Raw genomic sequence first — 18,241 nt, 5'->3', positions numbered from 1 at the left:
CATGTCTTTCATGGAGAACTAACTTGCTAACCATACTTTAGTTGATTGCAGTAATCCTACATCATTTCCAATGAGCAGGATATCATCAACATAAAGTACTAGGAATGTCACTGCATTCCCACTAACTTTCTTGTACACACATGGTTCTTTAGGATTCTTAGAAAAAACCAAATTCCATGATAATGTTGTCGAATTTGAGATTCCAACTTCTTGACACCTGCTTGAGACCATATATTGATATCTGAAGTTTGCATACCTTATGCTCACTTCCTACTGATGTGTATCCCTCAGGTTGAGACATATAAATCTATTCTTTAATGTCTCCATTGAGGAATTTCGTCTTTACATCCATTTGTCATGTCTCATAGTCATACCATACTGCTATGGTTAGTAGTATTCTAACGGACTTAAATATAGCTACTGGTGAAAAAATTTTCTCATAGTCAATTCCTTGCCTTTGAGTATAACCCTTTGCAACCAGTCTTGTTTTGAAGGTCAATACCTTCCCATCCGTCCCAAGCTTTCTTTTGTAGATCCATTTGCATCCTATGGGAACAATTCTCTCAGGTGGATCCACTAATGTCCTGACTTGATTTGAATACATAGAGTCCATCTCAGACTGCATGGCTTCAAGCCATTTAGATGAATCAGTATCAGATATTGCTTCTTTAAAGTTCATTGGATCACATCCAACACAAGGCTCGGCATGGCCTTGTTCATGAAGAAGCGTATATCTAGCAGGTGGTCTAATAATCCTATCAGACCTTCTAGGTGCGTGTATTCCAACTACTAGCTGTTGGGGATCATGTTCAACTCCTACTGTTGATGGAGTATCTTGAATTTCTTTAAGTTCTATCATTTCACTTTTTCTATCTAATAGAAACTCTTTCTTCTAGGAAGGTGACATTTCTTGAGACAAACACTTTTGTTTCATTGGGATGATAGAAATAATGCCCAACAGAATTCTTTGAAAATCCTACAAAGTAGCACAAAGTAGATCTACTATCCAATTTGTCTCCCACTATCTGCTTCACGTAAGCAGGACATCCACATATTCTCAAGTAAGAATATTTGGGAGTTTTTCCCATTTATATCTCATATGGTGTTTTATCAACTGCCTTTGCATGGACATTATTCAACAACATTATCATAGTTTCAAGCGCAAAGACCCAAAACAATGTAGGCAATTCAATGAATCTCATCATGGATCGAACAATGTCCATCAAGGTTCAATTACGACGTTCAGAAACACCATTCAATTTTGGTGTTGCTGGCGGAGTCCACTGTGAGAGAATCTCATTTTCTTTTAGATAACCCAAAAATTCAGCACTCAAGTATTCTTCACCTCGATCATATCAAAGTGTCTAAATACCCATTTCTAGCTGTTTTTCTACTTCAAATTTGAATTTTTTGAACTTTTCAAATGTTTCAGATTTGTGTCTCATCAAATAGACATACACATACCTCGAATATTCATCAGTAAAGATAATGAAGTAGGATTGCCCATATTTTGTGCTAATGCTTAGCGGGCCACAAACGTCTGTGTGGATCAAATCCAGTAGACTATGTGCACGTTCCACGTTTCTCTCAAAGGGAGACTTGTTCATTTTTCCTTTTAGACATGACTCACAAGTAGGTAGAGAACTTACCTATGACAAGTCAACATGCATTCTCCCACTAGTTTGTGCATCCTTCTTATGTAAATGTAACCTAGTCTAGCGTGCCACATTTGTGCGGGATTTGGATCATCTAATTTTCTTTTGTTTGTTGTTGAAATCTTGTCTACTTTGGACATTCACTTATCATTTCGAAAACATTTTTGGCCCAGATAATTTCTTATGTCTATTTTTTTTTTGCAGTAAAACAAATATGTTCTAACTTATCGGGCTTTGTGGGCTCTTTAAGTGTCCTTCGGAGTTTGCCTCTTATTGAGTTTGTTTTTCCTTCTGAGAGACAGAACATCTTTTCCTTACCTTGTGGGCCATTTTTCATTACTGACAAGAAGCCCAACTAGGAAACAACATTTTCCTATTTTATGATGGCTTCATAAGTCATAAGCATATTGACCAGTTCTTCAAGGCTATCATCAATCTTATTCAAATTGAAGTTCACCATAAATCCCGTCAAATGAGAAAGAGAAATTCAAAAAATTGATTTCATCAAGTAAACAATTGATGTCATCAAGTAATTTGTTAGGAATCACATATTCCAGGCCCACCACATTCTCAATAAGCCCAGTCATATGTACACCACGCTCATGGGCTAGAGCCCCATCTTGCATGCGTGTAGTCATGAGCTCCTTGAGAGTGGTGTGCATCATTGTATGAGTTTCATGCACCATGCAACTCTTGCACGTACATTCGAATGTCGCAACATTCAACATTTCTTCAAACTGTCTCAACAATTCATTTAACATAAAAGCGAGCATATTACACTTTAGCTTGCACACTATGGTCCCACCATCTTGCATGCATTGTCAGTTCAGCAAGACTGACATTAGTGCCTATGTCATTTTCTCTGAATTTAGAACAATTTTTCCAGTCAGTTTTGAAAATTAGATTCGGTTAGCTAGTTAATAACAGAAATGGATTACGTGACGAAATCGAAAATATACTGATATGGAAACAGAATAATGGTTACTGATTATTTTAAAATAATTTTAAGATATAAAATATGGATTTTTATTTTATAAATTTCTCCCACTATTTTGACATTTTCACCACCCTTTAATGAAAAAGAGAAATCGTACTTCCTTAGTGGGCATGTAGAGCCCAATTAGACAATTATGATCCCGAATAATATCAGTCAATCATAATTTCTAAAAAGTAGAATCCAATTGCATCCCTATGTAACCTCTCCGTATTTCGCATCACGTTTAATAAGGACTCAATAATATGACGTCATTTATTTTCTCATGTCAAACCGACTCATCAATATTGAATTGTAGTGAACGGTCACCATGAGTTCCCTCAATAATATGAGCCGAAGTAATGAGAGTTCCACTCAATTCACATCATATATCCGGTGGAAGTCACAACTTTCCGACGTCCAGGCCTCCACAATAATATGAGCCAGACACTATCCGCGGGTAGCGTTCAACATGCAACCACGGTTGATGGAAGGGAAGAATAAATTATACTCCTTTAATTTTTACTTTTGCGGTTTGATATAAATTTTGAATCTTATTCAAAATGAGGGATTTTAATTTTAAAATTGTCTAATCATTTTAATTCAAAACCGCGTGCCATGTTTGTATGTTTGTCGGATTCATGCAACTATATTAATAATATACATGCATGCATATTACTATATATATCACATATANGCAAAAGCTTCCAATATTTTACTTGTTTTCATCTTGTGCATCGGGCCTACCATCTTCCAATCTTGATCTCTCACTATTTCTAATAATTACATTTAAATAGCCATGACACATAAGGGATACATCTCATAGGGTGGGAACGGACCATAAACAAGGCCCACTTTAATAATATCAAATATTAACAAAATTAATATAACAGTAAAATATCCTAACATACACCTAACACATTGATCGAGGCTCTCGATCATCCTTCATGCATTTAATATCATATATTAACATCAATTAATTAAACAAATTTAATTAAATGAATAAATCATGTACCTAATAATTTTATTACTAACCACCACAATTATTAAAGAATTGAATAAATTAAATAAACATCATTATTTAATTTTCAATTAATTCAATAATAATTGATTTCTTGTAAAACATATTTTTACCATAAATAATTAAAATAATATTCTAATTATTTACCTTGCAAGAAAATTATAAATTTAGCAAAATTTGATTTTAAGGAAAAATTGAACAATTTTCACAAAATATCAATTTTATCCAAAATTTTGTAAAATCATAAAATCGCACCCTAGGCCCGAACAATTCAAGCCCACAACCCAGCACAGTGCCCGAGACGTTCCCGGGCAGCCGCCCGCGCTACCCGTTCACTGCCTGATCGTATCGGGCAGAATCCGAGCAACCTGAGCGCGCCCTGGGCGCACGAGACGGAACACGAAGAAGAAATCGATTCAATACTATAAGCCGAATTTTTCTTCCAAAATTTGGATTTTGAGAGCAACCCCCGAAATTGGGGACGAGCCAATGTATATATTCAAAATACTTTCGGATGCAATTTTCTAAATAAGAATAAAAAATTCTTATTATTAATTTTTCTAATCTTTGATTTACTTAATTAATGTAATTAATTAAGTTAATTAAAGATTCCAAAAATGCATCTCATATCATGGTAAATCTCGATGCATATATTTTTAAGATTATCATGCAATATTATTTTTCTTTGTGTTCAAGTTTTTTTAAAATTATGATAACATGAATATTTCCATATTACATAAATCAATACCATATTTTATAAAAACTTAATGGCCTATATTTTAACTCAATTAAAATATAATTTGATTATTAAAATCCTTTTGAACTTTAATAAATTAGCATGATGAGCTTATACTCTTACAAGCCCATGATCTATACTCTCATTACATTAATCTCATCATATTCCACGATCAGTGATCAAATATCATCGATGTGACAATTTCAACTTGTTCTTTATTATGATGCACACTTTAGTTTCGAGATTACCAATGTCAGTGCACTTCCTTTGATTATCTTTAGCAGTCAAGCTCTCAAAATTTCTATAAGCATTTATAAACTTTATTTATAAATTTATCGATTGATCATATCAAACTTATTTCTTATAAATTCAACTCATTGAATTCATTATCTCAATGGAAACAAGTAAACTAGTGCATGTGTGACCCTCAATGGTTTAGGGATACAACTAGCCGTGGGTTCACAACTATTTGTGATTCAGTACAATTTTCTTTATTCGGACTTACCCTAATTTGCCCACATACCATGCACCAACATTTGATCATGAGAATGTCAGAAACCATTTTCTGATTAAACTCATCGAATCATGGTAAGAGCGTCTAGTAGCATCGTCCCATGATTCCATAGGTATCACTGATAGTACCTGTAAGAACCAATCAGTTATGATTAACGTACAGTACGGTCTCTTCATCTCATATATCCCGATCGAATCTACAACCATTGGTTCAACGAGGGTTGCATATTAATTCGATAGCTATGTGATACAATCATGAAATATTCATAGTGTCATCGCATGCACAACTAGGAAACTCTTTCCCTAATGTACATCTCACACTTTGGCCAGAGATTTCATGCACTATTATTTCGTTAGATCACATAGGATATATACACCCGTAGGTCAACGGTGAATTCCCGACTACAATGCACTGGCTCCTACACATTTCGCAATTGCACCCAACCTCCCCACCTTGAGACCCTCGCGGAGTCGGTAAACGAGTCAAAGCACAATCATATTATGTAGAGCCTCAGTGTTGTCCCGGGTCGTACGTACTAATAATGTACAATCACAACCACAGACTTTTCCTCTCGATGAATGATAACCACTTGGAAAGTCCGAGGGAGGGTTGTTCAATACATCGTATAATTACCCATCTGTATGATTGGACATCTCTATGTCCTTACCATGAAACATAGTACACAACATCACATATGCTAGTCTCAAGCTCAAGCGGCATTTATCCTTATTTTTAGGCTGCTGAATCGACTAAGAACGAATTTAGAATATACAGTGTTTACAAATGAGTTTTAAGATCGAATTACGATTCATTTGTATTAAAGTATAATCAAGGACTTTATCTATGCTGATAGCATTTGTATACAGATAAAGTAAAATGAAACCATAAAAAGTTAAATTATATTAAAATAAAGATTGTTTATTACACTTGAATCAATAAATTCATTAGTCAATTGTTGGCTTGCAGGATATCTACTCTAACAATTCTTACATATGCAAATTATTTTAAGAAATTTGGGAGGAAACACCTAATTATCATCATAGTGTCGGAAAATTATGTATATACATCATGTTTTTCACTTTTTATCCCTAGAAAGGAAACAATTAATATCTTCACATGCCAAGTTAAATATGAACATCAAATGGATGACGGCATCGGCATCGGCATCATCCTCACAAATTCATCAAAGTTGACAAAGCCATCTCCATCAAGATCAGCTTCTTTGATCATATGTTCTGCTTCTTCCTCTGTAAGCCTTTCTCCAAGATTCATAATCACATTTCTCAACTGCATATGACCCGAGAATAACAACAAATAAATTAGCATCGTATATGGTTTACAAATATATTGCTTATCGACGGAGAAAATAGTCGTTTGGTCCATTAACTTGTTCATTTTGAGATTTTGTCATCACGATACCTAAAAATTGCTACGAAAACAAACTCCTCATGCCTACTAGTCAACAATTTCCGGTCAAATTAATTAATCTTGAAAATAGCAAAAAATAAATAAAGATGGTGTGATCACCTCAACCGCAGATGTGAATCCATCTTGATCTCGATCAAATACTTTGAAAGCTTCTTTTAGCTCATCTGTTGCATTTTCTACAAAGATATAATATGTCAATTCTTTTATCAACTTTAATATAAGTAGAAGTTGATTAATTAACAAATTTATTACCTTCATTTTTCCCGCCATTACACATAAAAACTCTTCCATATCTACGGTACATTGCCCATCGGTGTCCATCTCATTCATCATCTCTAGAGTTTCTTCAGTCGTCGGATGTTCGTTCAGCGATCGAATCACGGATGCGAGTTCTTCCATAATGATCACTCCTCCATAATATAAATCACCCAACATCAGTATGACATATATTATTTTCCCCAAAAGAAGATATATATGATTTTTACTATCGATTTTAATTAGAAAAGTCACCATCGGAATCTTTGTCGATGAGGCAGAAGGCTTCTCGGAATTCGGCAATCTGAACTTCTGTCCATGCACCGGCCATTTTGATAACTATGAAAGTGGTTTTTTAGAAAAAGAAATTTTTTTTGTGTGAATATTTATAGAAATATTAACATTTATTAATGGGGAAATAATATATATTTGTTAGTAAAAGTCAGATGGCACGAGGAGGAGTGGATCTTGGTTTCAAAGGTCAAGCCTGAGTGAAGCTTCTCGTGGACTTTTGGGGTCCAAAACTTGAACGTTGACATGAATGAAAGAAACCATAAGATATTAAAAGTAAACATTTTTTACCTAATCGAAAGGGTATAAACTCCTCTCCAAAAAGACTAGCGTTAGAGTTTAATTTGATATAGAATGGATTTAAATCGAAACAACTGTAATTATGAAATAAAACAAAATGATAGTATAATTTTGAATATAAAAATCTGATATTTATGTTAAAAAAAATAACTCAAATTATCGAACATATATATATAAAACAAATAAAATCTTCAATAACCATGAAGTGGCTGTAGTTTAGTGGTGAGAATTCCACGTTGTGGCCGTGGAGACCTGGGCTCGAATCCCAGCAGCCACAATTTTTTTCCTTCTGTAACAAATACTCAATGAAAACTCCTCACATTCTAGTATATTTTGCTAAAATCGTAACACAATTTTTTGTAAGACTTACTCATAAAAAATATTAACTTCACGATAATTCTAGATCAAGTCAATTAAATTAGTCTTGCGATTATAAATCTGCATACAAAATATTACTTTCATGATATTCTGGATCAAGTCAATTGATCATATATATCTATGAGACCGTCTCACAAAAAATCTACTCAAAAATTAATGTATATTACTATGTAATTTATATTTTATTAGAAATTTTCTACTGTGTTTCTATATTTAGTGAGATTAAAATGCTTGAACATTTGAAAAATATGAGAGTTGTTAGGATTAGTGATTGTGTTTTGAAAAATTGGATTTCTGCGGAAAGAAACTCAAACACTTGGTTTTCAGAATGAAAGGAATCAGAGAAGATGGGAGATCGTTGGGTAAAATACGTTGGAAAAATGAATTTTGTGTTTGAGTTAATTATAATGACAACAATCAAGAATCTGTCATTAATGTTTTTATTTTGATAATTTAAATTAGTTGGGTTAATAAGCAGTTGTATATTAATTTTTTAAAATTTATAAACTATATTTCGAAAATGAAGTAATAGTTAATGCAATAGATTGCATAGATTTTGAATTTTTAATACTCCATTTTGAGAAGGAAAAAAAAAAATAAGTATTAGTTATTGCTGTATATTATTAATTTTTTTGAATTTTTGAAACTCTTTTTGTCTTAAAATTCATTGCACAATTAAGTCTTTTAAAACATTAATACCAACATAAAACTTGGAATAACATAACTCAAAATATTTGAGGGAACATTTGTTTGTTGTTATCTTGTATTTCATTCTGTTTTCTGCAACAATTATGTTTTTAAGACCGGTCGTTTGCCATTTTACCAAAAACTATAACTAGTGATAATAATGCAACTCAAATATTTTAAACCGCACAAATGTCCAAGCATCATGATTCGCTCGCTCTACCCAACTGGGACAATTGTTGAATTTCAACAATCTTTCTCTCAAAAATTACGGTCCTTGCAATCACTGAGAATCGAAATCATGACTTTGACTTTGATATCAATTGTAAGACCAAGCGCTTGCTGTTTTACCAAAAGTTATACCTTATGGTAATAGAGCAACTCAAATCTTTTAAACCGCACAACAGCTCAAGCGTCATGGTTCGATCGTTCTATTCAACATGAAAATACAGTCCCACAAGCAATTTTACAATAAAGTAATTTTTACTCATTAATTCGAAACATAAATTCCAAAAACAACACTAGAAATATGTTGCTCCAAAAGTTGTCTTACCTCGTAATTTCCATAATAACAAAATATATATCATAAGGTTTTTTTGAATAATTGTTATTATTTTTCTTTTAAAGAGATTATTGTTAAAAATAAGAACGTTGCGAGAGTCCTATTTTATTTTATTTAAAGCTCAAAAGCCAAAGCCTCTCGGAAGATAGCCGTTACAAACTCAACTTTCTCTTCCTTCTCTCTCTCCAAATCCAGAGAAGCTCTAATGGCAACTTCAGTAGATTCTCACTCCCCCGCTACCCTCAACAAGGTTTTCCCTCTGCATTCAATCGAACTTTTTCGTTGGTATTTAATGAAATTATTGCATTTTCCCACTTTTTTCTTGACAAAATTTGTGCAATTTTGTGCAGGGTTCTCCGAGCTTGATTGGTCACTCTTCGTCTCCTCCCTTGTTTAGCCCCTCCTCTGATAAGCGTTTCTGGAGCACACTTCGCAGCCGGATCGACACACTACTCGAGAACCGGAAGCCTGCCGAGCAGGCAGCGCCCGCGGAAGTGGTGACATTTCTGTTTATTTCGAGTGTTTTGGGATTAATTCGTGAAGAATTTAAACCCAGCGTTAATTTAACCAGATTTTACGCATTGTATGGGAATTGATGATGGATGATTGGTTGTGTGAATTAACTTTGTAGAACGCCACAGCAGTTGATCGGTCGAAACGAATGAAGGAGGATTCTATGCTTTTGATGAGAGGGTTCGACTCTGTTGCGCAGACTCTTTCGCAGCTGTCTGACAATATAGAGAACGCCCTTCAGGTGAGACACCCGAGATTTATATATATACACATATATATATGAATATACAATGAGCGTAAGACGCAAGGACTTTGAAAAAGATCAGAATGTTTTTGAGCAGAAACTATGTGGTAAAAAGGTTAAGAACCCACTATGCTTCAGAGACTTTTGTTTGTTTTTTGTGATTTCAGGGAGCTAGAGATCTAGCTAGGCCACCCACATTGACCGAAATAATTAATGCCACCCTTGAAAACGCTAAATCTGAAGGAAATTTATCTCGGGAAAAAGTTAGTGAAGAAGAAGATGATACTGAAGAAGAAGAACAAAGAGGATTGAAGAGGAAATTGGAGGAATCCCAAGATGCTTCTGGGGAAGAATCTTATAATTATTGTAAAGAAAAAGGAGAGAGCCCAAAAGAAATGGAGAAAATCAAGAAAGCCAAAAATGTATGTACTTTCTTTTCCTTTCTTTCGGTTTTCGTCTTTTGCGATAATATCACACCAAATATTGATCTTATGCATTTCACATTGAATAAGATGGCAATTTCCATGGCGACCAAAGCTTCTGCCTTGGCGAGAGAATTGAGAACCATCAAATCAGATTTAAGCTTTATGCAAGAGAGATGTGCTTTACTAGAGGAAGAGAACAGAAAACTTCGTAACGGATCCGCCAAAAAAATTCGTCCAGATGAAGATGATCTGGTAACCATGATTTACCTTTCAGATTTAACTTGCACATTTTTTCTGTAATTTAAGTACTGATAGTGCACACCTTTTAATTTGAAATTTTACAGGTAAGGCTTCAACTGGAGGCACTTCTAGCAGAAAAATCTCGTTTAGCAAACGAAAACTCTAACTTGACAAGAGAAAACCTATGCCTCCATCAGCTAGTGGAGTACCATCAGCTAACCTCACAAGATCTCTCTGCATCTTATGAGAACTTGTGCAGAGACATGTGCCTAGATTTTTCTTCTCCTACTGAAACTGACGCTGACAGATGTCAAAATACACATCCAAAAACCCCAGATGCAGAATTCTTAGCATACTCCAAGTCACTTGACGAATGCTACGATGATGAACATTACTAGACAAAAGAAGGGGGAGGAGGGGAGGGTGGTGCGCATATATTGTACTTTTCACTGGTGCTTATGAGAATTGTAGACGTTCAATTCCTTCTGTGTTCTACAATAAAGAACTTAAATCTTGATGCATCGGCCAAAAAATTTGATCTTCAGTCATAGAGTTTCCTCATTCCTGTTGCTTGAGTAAACTTGCAATTTGTATCATCAAAAAACAATCATTCAGATTATTTAATTTTAGTGCATTCATGTTAAAACTGAAACACAGAAGACGGGGATCCATACATGGGGATACATCAGACATACTAGAAAAGAAAATTCAGATGTTATTTTACAAGCAAGAGGTTTTATAGAATTTGTTTTGAGAAGACTCTGAAAGCCACAATCAAAAGTGCGGCTTCGTCACTTAACAGAACTAGGCGTCGATATCAAGAGACCGCATTTTATTTTTGTATGTGCGCGTGCGCTTCTTTGGCTCCGGAGATGATGTCTCATGACCAATAACAGCATGTGAAGCTGCACGACTTTGAGACACGTGCTTCTTACGAGGTGACGGATTTGAGAATAAAACTACTTCCTTTGAGGCACACATAATACCCGTCATCTTCTCATACTGAAGCAAAGCACCCAATCCATTAATCCATTTTGACAAAATATATCATAGAAAGAGATTAAGAGCTCTTTTTACCCGATCAAGGGTTATAAAATGTTTACGAGGAAACTCTACTAGTCAAAAGTACAGCATCAATGCATCAATTTCTTTGGCAAACTCTACGTGATAAATTAAAAAGGGGTCAAAGAAATTTTCAACAGGAAAGTTCTGGTTACCGCTTCAATTTTTCCAAGGGCAAATTCCAACTTCCGGGATAGATGAAAATTTTCTTCCATCAAGCCCTCCATCTGCAAAATTAGAGATGACAATTCAGAAAAGATTCAAGAATTATTTTGTGAAAAGCAAGACATAGGAAAGACAACAAACCTTCTTCTGTGAGCCGATGTATAGGCTTTTGTAGTTTAAGTCAGTAAATGAGTCCTCGTTCAATGCCTTCTTAACCTGTTTATCAGTCTGTTGAAGCTAAAGACTCGTCAACACGGGTCCATAACTCAACATTGTTAAAGGACAATAATATTGTTCATACCTTAGACACGAATTCGTCAAATACTTTAATCAGAAATTCAAATTTATCTGCCATTTTTTTGTCATTCACAATCGACACGGTACCGACACTCAGAACATGTGGTATTTCTGCCTCCATGGTTTTTTTGTTTGAGATTGGCGCAGTCACAACTGGTTGGACAAGTGCTAGTTCTTCACTCATGACTCTTTCGTTTAGAATAGGCCCAGTATTTGCTTGCTGAACAATGGGTATTTCTTCCCCTTTACTCTCAGAAATATTTATATGCCCCATAGTAGGTTTTATCAGTAGCCTCTCAGAACGTGGGGATGAGTTCATAAGACGGCAAGATCTTCTGACAACCACATCCATAGCCCGTGTGTTGCTCTTCTTTGCCGATAAGCCGTTGGAATTACCAGCATTCACAGCTTCGGAAGTGTTTGCACTGCTAGAATGAGAGTGCTTTTCCATAGTAGCAATTGTTGTCTCTAAACAATCATTGGAGATTTTTCCCTATCCAAAAAAAAGGGCGGTCTTGCTCAAAGTCTAACATGAATTCTTGAAAATGTAGTGGGCATTCCCAAAAATGTCACATTTTTTCTATTCTGATCTAATCTAAACTAAAAATATGAATTTACATAGTTTTCTAAGCGTAGTAATTTTACAAATGTATGTTTTATACTTTTATACCCAAATCACCCTCACTCAACTACATCCATCTAAATTTCTCGAGTTCAAGAATCTAGCCCTCCTTTCTTTCCAAAACATCAGATTTATGAAACACGAATCTTCGTTGCTGTTTTCAACAACATAAATTTACAGTGAACAACGCATTAAATCTCGCAAACAAAATAAATCAAACGAAAAAAAGACTTCAAGCTTCTCATCTAAAGCACTGTCTTCTCCATCCAACACCCGCACTCACTGCCCAGTGGAATCATCACACGCACGACAAGTCGTCAAGAATGGAAACATACAAGCACCCGAAACAGGAAAAAAACCCACCGACACTTTTACCTCATGGAAAGTTGTTTCGGCCATCCTTTTCCGACCCATTCTTTCCCTCTCTGAAAGTAACCAGAACAACATAAATAAAGGAAGGGAGGTTTGGTCTGTGCTATGTAGCAACTCGATGCATTTTATGTCATAGGTTTTTGGGAACATATGAATTTAAAATAAAATGTAATAATGAACTCAAATTTTTTGTTTTAAATTCAGAGATTGATACGGATATTTAGTATAAAAAATATATTGGGAGTAGAACGAGACTCGGGAATCATTGCGTGATTTTAATGCGCCTGATGTGTAGTAAACAGTGAGGTTTAGAATACATCAGAAACACGGACGAATCTTGGACGTTCATGTGAAAATTTAGAATCCCGATTCTGACGTGATTTGACTTCTCCAAGACTGACAGAGCGAGGACGCTTTGATTGGATTTTGAATAAAAATTTGTTTTTTCTTGGCCAAATTATCAAGGGAGGATTATTGAAAAATATCCTATGAAAACTTAAAATGTATGCTAAGTTTTCAATTAATAAAATCATATGATGCACTCATTAAATCCAATTTTATTTTGTTTTCATTCCCTAAATCAATTATTAATCTCTTTAATTTTTTTTCCAGCTAATATTTGAGTAATATATGTAGACATGACTTCTATTATTAGGATATTTTTTGGGCCGGACTTTTCAATTATTTCTCTTCTATTCTCTCCTCTGTTCGTGTGATAAAATCCACCTTCCCCCAACCCACGAAATCGACGCTCGTCTGAGAAAACCCAGCCGCTTTCTTCACTGATCGGAGAAACCCATCGGCCGAAAGGGTCTTCTGACAACGACGGAGAACTATTAGTAAGGCGCACGAGGTAACAAGCAGAATCAAGTGAGAAAGACCGTGAGTTTCTCCGATTTTTCATTTTTTCATTTTCGAAATTTTTTTATGTTTTTGTGGTTTTTTGTGGATCTTACAACGTTTGTTGTCGATTTTTTGTAGTTTATTCATTGGAGAACTTATTTTCATTTATCTTCGAAAACTGTGAGTTTTTCCATTTTTTTTAAAATTATTTTCATGTTCTGTCGATTTGTAAGAATGAGAAAAATTTTTTTTGTTTGGACTGCTGTGAAGGAATTTGCCCTCGTTGCCTCATTCATCATCCTTCTCGCCGACTTTTGCTGGTATGTCTCTAAATTAGTGAAAATTCATTCATATTTTAAAAAAATATATGTTATTTACGTAATCTAATGCCATAAATTAATCTATGGTTTGATTTTTGTTGGGGGAGTTTTCTCCCTTTCTTTATTAATGGATTATTTTTCTAGTTTAGTGGCTGATTTGTTTGGTGTGAATTTCAGATACGGAGATACGTGTATCATCATGTTACAAGGCTGGAGATGTTGATAAATTAATGGATTGAGCTCAAGTGCAAATAAAAATTGATATTTTTCGTAGTTTAATTCTCTATTTTACAATCTAATTTTGTGGATATAAATACAATGTTCTAAAAAGTGTAGTAAAGGACTTTTACATTAGATATATCTCGTGGACCTCAGAAGAAGTAGATGTATAAAGGTCAAAACAAAACTTATAAATGAATGCTTCAAGAAATAGGATGATTTTTTGTATTATTTTGGATGACCTAGTTGGTTCCCTCTTGTCTCAATAACCAAAAGGGATGCAAAAAATTTATGGTCATGTACAAAATTAGTTATTGGTATTTGTTGTAATTTGACTTTGTAATTCGGATATAAATGTTAAAACCGAAGTTTATTTGGTTCGGTTACGTATTATATATGTCAAAATCGAAAAAACCGAAAAAACCGAAATAAAAAATCAAAAATCGAACCGAACCGACCGATGAACACCCCTAATGGTAATGTACAAAATTAGTGATTGATATTTGTCGTAATTTGACTGTTTGAAAAAATATATGGTCATGTATACAAATATGATTTCAATTCCAAAATTAACTTTGATTGTATTTTCAAAATAAGTTATTTCGGTCGATTGTACAACCATAATTTTTGTCGATCATGTACCACCATCTCCTTGTTTTTTCATCTTTATTGATAGGAAGACAGTGTTTCTGTTTTTGTTTGCCTTGTTTTTTATTTTACTAAATTTTATGGTACAAAATATGTGGACTAATTTTAGAAGTTTATGTTGTTTTTAATTATGTATATTGATATTGTTACTTTTTTTCTTTTATGTAGAAATGGTTAAAAAAAAGTTGATGAAAATGATGCTCATATGCAGAGCAGAAAAAATACAATGTCACGATGTTCTTCTACTTATTTTAGAAAAATAATAAACAAACTTGAACCAAAACTGAATGAGAGGCAACGAACAAGGATCATTGGTACTCCTTTTGGTAAATGGTTGAAGATGCCTAAACTGTCTATCTACAGTACCCGAGTTGATGTCGTATTAAGGAGTTTCAACATTGACTCCCTCTCTTTTATCTTTGGAAAGGGCATCGTCATCCCTTTCACATCATTCGAATTTTCTATCGTCATTAGTCTACTTCATGGAGGGCAACCTGTAAACCAAGAGCTCGGAACAAAGTTGGATTTTTTGTCACGCTATTTTGCAGGGAAGCTTATCAAAGCCACGAGGAAATCGATTTCTGTAAATATGTTGTTAATAGTCGAATCAGATGATGACTCACATTTGGATGATTTTGTTAGAATGTTTATTTTGTTTGCGTTTAATCGCTTAGTATTTCCGCTGAGTACCTATTTGACTCCCCGGTTTGTATTTTCTTACATTGATGATTTGACCAATTTATTTGGATATTCATGGGGAGACGCTGCGCATAGATTTCTATGCGATAAAATTTCTGGACATATTGTGAATTCGGAAGGAGCATCTGGAAGAAAAACATACTTGGATGGTTGTATTGTCGGGATGATGGTGAGTTTGTATTATTTTTTGTAACTACTTTTATATAAAAATTTTGTATCATAATTTTTATTTTCATTATTTATGTAGGCTTGGGTGTACGAAAAAGTTCCTTTCTTAGGAGTAGTATCCGGATCCCCGCGTACATATCCCCATTTGTTCAAGTGGTGTGAAAGCAAGATTCCGTTAAAAGTTGAAGAAGCGGAGGCTTTGCTCAAAAGAATCACTTGTACGAAGGTATTTTGTTTTTAGATAATTTTTGAGTATTTCAAAGGTGATAATTTTTCTTTTTAATTATCTGAAAGGTGTTTGACATCATTCCATTTGGTGAGGAATTGGAACTATGTGATCAGAGGGAGGAAAATGTAAAGGTATACAAATATATTCACCAAATGTATTTTAGGATGTATTAAGAATCAGTGTTAATTTATTTAGGTGTTGAATTTTTAGGTGTCGTCTAGAATGAAGGATGCAGAAACAACGTACAAAATTAAGAGATTGGAAAAACTTGTTGAAGACCAATTCAACGAGATTCAAATGCTTAAACAAATGTGTTGTCAATCTGATGGAATGGTGACAAAGAATGTTGTTGGTGGTCGGGTAGATTGTGAGGTGAATGTTGGAAAAAAAGACGATAAGAATGTTTTGTTTGAAGATTTTGACATCGATTTAGGTGGATACAATGGATTCCATGATGTTGATGTCGTTCAAAATGTGATTAAAGGCGATGGTGTTGGTTTAACTGAGGTGGATGTGGAAGTAAATAAGTTTCACACAGAGGAGTCTTCGAGAGAGATAATAGATGAAAGTAATGATGTTAATTGTGTATCTGGCTCACAAAAAGACGCAGTTAGTAATGTTATATCTTCAATTGTGAAGAATGTACTTACAAGAACTAATCGTGTGAAAAAGAGAAAGCCAGACATGTTTGTCACTCCTCCAAGTTCCACCCCAAGACGCAAAACAAAGGCCATTGTAGAATGCAAATAATACACTGTACTTAGTGATGAGATATGATGTACATTAATTGTTATGATTTTTGTTATGGTTTGTTTAGAATTATTTCATTTATTTTAAATTTTGTTTCAATATTGTTGTTCCATAGGGGGACACAAACATAGAAGACGAGAAGATATCAGCTGATAAAGACGAGCTAAAACTTAAAATTTTCAGGGGTAGAGAAGATTTTTGTGGTTGCGAAGAAGTTTCCGAGAAAGAGCGCAATGTAATAATGAATTATCTTACGGGGGACAGATTAAGGTACAATTCACAGTATTTTTCATATTTATTTATTATTTTTTATGATATTTGACTATAATCTTGTTTTTTAGTGGCACCGTGTGGGAAGGAGAAAGATTCAAAATATTTGGCATTGATTTGTGTGATTTGCTTTTTGGTAATGCATTGAAAGGCAATATCATCGATTGCTATATGAAAATTGTGAGTGAGTATAATGTAAGAAATGGTTTTGAAATATTCTGCATGGATACGACAGTCCAGGTTCGTATTTTCTTACATAAAAATAGAGTGAATCATTTGTTTGTATATATTCAATGTAAATGTAATGATTTGTTATTTTATATGCTTAGGATGAGATATTGGGTGCGTTACAGAGAATGAACAGAAAACGGAAGTTGAATGATGATGGCTATCGTGATTTTTTTATCAAATTTGACAAATGATTCGAGGGGAAAATTAGAACAACTAGATAGAAAGTTGAAGGATCGTTGTAGATATTTGTTGTTCCCAATTAACGTTAAATATCACTGGTTCTTCCTTGTATACGTAACTGAGAAAAGAGAGTTTGAATTTAGAAACTCGATATGCACATCCATGTCACTTGGAACAGCAAGATCTTATGTAAGTTGATATTTAAATGGTTATTTAATTACGAGCATGATGTTCATATTAACTGATTGTTTGTTGTTATTGTTAGGCTACTTTCTTAGTTAGGTATATGAGGATTATGTTCAATTACAGAATTGATAAAAAGGTGAACCACGTTTTCTGCCGACAACAAGGTGCTGATTTGAGATGTGGTATTTACACATGTTTGTGGGCGGAGTGTTATGATCGTGATGACGATGAAGCTTGGAACTTTGAAAAGGTATGTACAATTAACAGTGTCAGAGCACGTATTGCTGCAACCATTCTATCTGACGATAATGGATAGTTTGATAAAGATAAATGAGCACGTATCGCTGCGTTGGTATTTTGAGTAGATAATATTATCTTCTGATTTTGTATCTATAGCTTTTTGGTGTTTTGAATAGATAATATTATCTTGTTATTTTGTAACTTTACATTGAAGAAGGAATGTTTAATTAAATATTAAAGTTGTAGTTACATTGAAGCTATTTTGCCAAGTTCCAACAGTGGCTTGTTGTTTAAAACCACGATTCTCGGTTATGCACAGCATTATAAATGCAGACCGCCATTTCTGGTACAAAAATGGTAAATTTCAGCATATTTTATATGAATTTCAGCCTTCATTGTATTAATTTGAGTACATATATGGTTAATTCGAGTGGACACTACTACGAGCTAAATGCAAACTCCTATGGCAAATTGATGGGTGAGAGTGGGGAATTTATTTCTTTACAATGATTCGAGTCCAC

The 18,241-nt window shown here is 34.2% G+C and overlaps 5 protein-coding genes and 1 non-coding gene across 14 annotated transcripts; 4 read left to right on the top strand and 2 right to left on the bottom strand.

Annotated features, from left to right (window-relative positions):
• Nucleotides 1–6,036: 6,036 nt before the first annotated feature.
• On the bottom strand, nucleotides 6,037–6,913 carry LOC140972145 (calmodulin-like). The gene is made up of 3 exons (XM_073434615.1): nucleotides 6,838–6,913; nucleotides 6,427–6,737; nucleotides 6,037–6,186 (listed from the first exon to the last, which is right to left on the bottom strand). Exons 1-3 carry the CDS (start codon nucleotides 6,911–6,913, stop codon nucleotides 6,037–6,039), a joined length of 537 nt encoding a protein of 178 aa, XP_073290716.1.
• A 465-nt stretch (nucleotides 6,914–7,378) lies between these two features.
• On the top strand, nucleotides 7,379–7,450 carry TRNAH-GUG (transfer RNA histidin (anticodon GUG)). The gene has a single exon. It is a non-coding gene; the product is annotated as a tRNA-His (tRNA).
• Nucleotides 7,451–8,943: 1,493 nt separating this feature from the next.
• Nucleotides 8,944–10,780, top strand: LOC140973376 (uncharacterized). Of its 2 annotated transcripts, none has more exons than XM_073436115.1 (6): nucleotides 8,944–9,047; nucleotides 9,148–9,276; nucleotides 9,429–9,551; nucleotides 9,722–9,976; nucleotides 10,067–10,231; nucleotides 10,324–10,780. In XM_073436115.1, the coding sequence occupies exons 1-6, from the start codon at nucleotides 9,003–9,005 to the stop codon at nucleotides 10,615–10,617; spliced, it is 1,011 nt and encodes a 336-aa protein (XP_073292216.1). In that variant the 5' UTR covers nucleotides 8,944–9,002; the 3' UTR covers nucleotides 10,618–10,780. The 2 variants fall into 2 exon arrangements, with proteins under 2 accessions (XP_073292216.1, XP_073292215.1); XM_073436114.1 differs by having other exon boundaries at nucleotides 9,148–9,294.
• A 193-nt stretch (nucleotides 10,781–10,973) lies between these two features.
• On the bottom strand, nucleotides 10,974–13,026 carry LOC140973377 (uncharacterized). 2 transcript variants are annotated; one of them, XM_073436116.1, is made up of 5 exons: nucleotides 12,741–13,026; nucleotides 11,748–12,236; nucleotides 11,588–11,683; nucleotides 11,437–11,508; nucleotides 10,974–11,221 (listed from the first exon to the last, which is right to left on the bottom strand). In XM_073436116.1, the coding sequence occupies exons 1-5, from the start codon at nucleotides 12,885–12,887 to the stop codon at nucleotides 11,024–11,026; spliced, it is 1,002 nt and encodes a 333-aa protein (XP_073292217.1). In that variant the 5' UTR covers nucleotides 12,888–13,026; the 3' UTR covers nucleotides 10,974–11,023. The 2 variants fall into 2 exon arrangements, with proteins under 2 accessions (XP_073292217.1, XP_073292218.1); XM_073436117.1 differs by having other exon boundaries at nucleotides 11,588–11,674; nucleotides 12,741–13,018.
• Nucleotides 13,027–13,322: 296 nt separating this feature from the next.
• LOC140973375 (uncharacterized) lies at nucleotides 13,323–16,627 on the top strand. Of its 7 annotated transcripts, XM_073436108.1 has the most exons (7): nucleotides 13,323–13,619; nucleotides 13,719–13,760; nucleotides 13,851–13,900; nucleotides 14,936–15,635; nucleotides 15,714–15,860; nucleotides 15,929–15,994; nucleotides 16,074–16,627. In XM_073436108.1, exons 4-7 carry the CDS (start codon nucleotides 14,973–14,975, stop codon nucleotides 16,611–16,613), a joined length of 1,416 nt encoding a protein of 471 aa, XP_073292209.1. In that variant the 5' UTR covers nucleotides 13,323–13,619; nucleotides 13,719–13,760; nucleotides 13,851–13,900; nucleotides 14,936–14,972; the 3' UTR covers nucleotides 16,614–16,627. The 7 variants fall into 7 exon arrangements, with proteins under 7 accessions (XP_073292209.1, XP_073292210.1, XP_073292214.1 ...); XM_073436109.1 differs by having other exon boundaries at nucleotides 13,719–13,900; XM_073436113.1 differs by having other exon boundaries at nucleotides 13,323–13,760; nucleotides 15,529–15,635.
• A 2-nt stretch (nucleotides 16,628–16,629) lies between these two features.
• On the top strand, nucleotides 16,630–17,675 carry LOC140974593 (uncharacterized). Its single transcript, XM_073438154.1, has 4 exons — nucleotides 16,630–16,641; nucleotides 16,729–16,883; nucleotides 16,955–17,123; nucleotides 17,213–17,675. Exons 1-4 carry the CDS (start codon nucleotides 16,630–16,632, stop codon nucleotides 17,303–17,305), a joined length of 429 nt encoding a protein of 142 aa, XP_073294255.1. The 3' UTR covers nucleotides 17,306–17,675.
• Nucleotides 17,676–18,241: the final 566 nt, after the last annotated feature.

This window comes from Primulina huaijiensis, chromosome 3 (genome assembly GCF_012295235.1).
Source record: "Primulina huaijiensis isolate GDHJ02 chromosome 3, ASM1229523v2, whole genome shotgun sequence".
NCBI lineage: Eukaryota > Viridiplantae > Streptophyta > Magnoliopsida > Lamiales > Gesneriaceae > Primulina > Primulina huaijiensis.
Note: the sequence above shows the minus strand (reverse complement) of the source record. Positions and strands in the feature narration are given on the sequence as shown.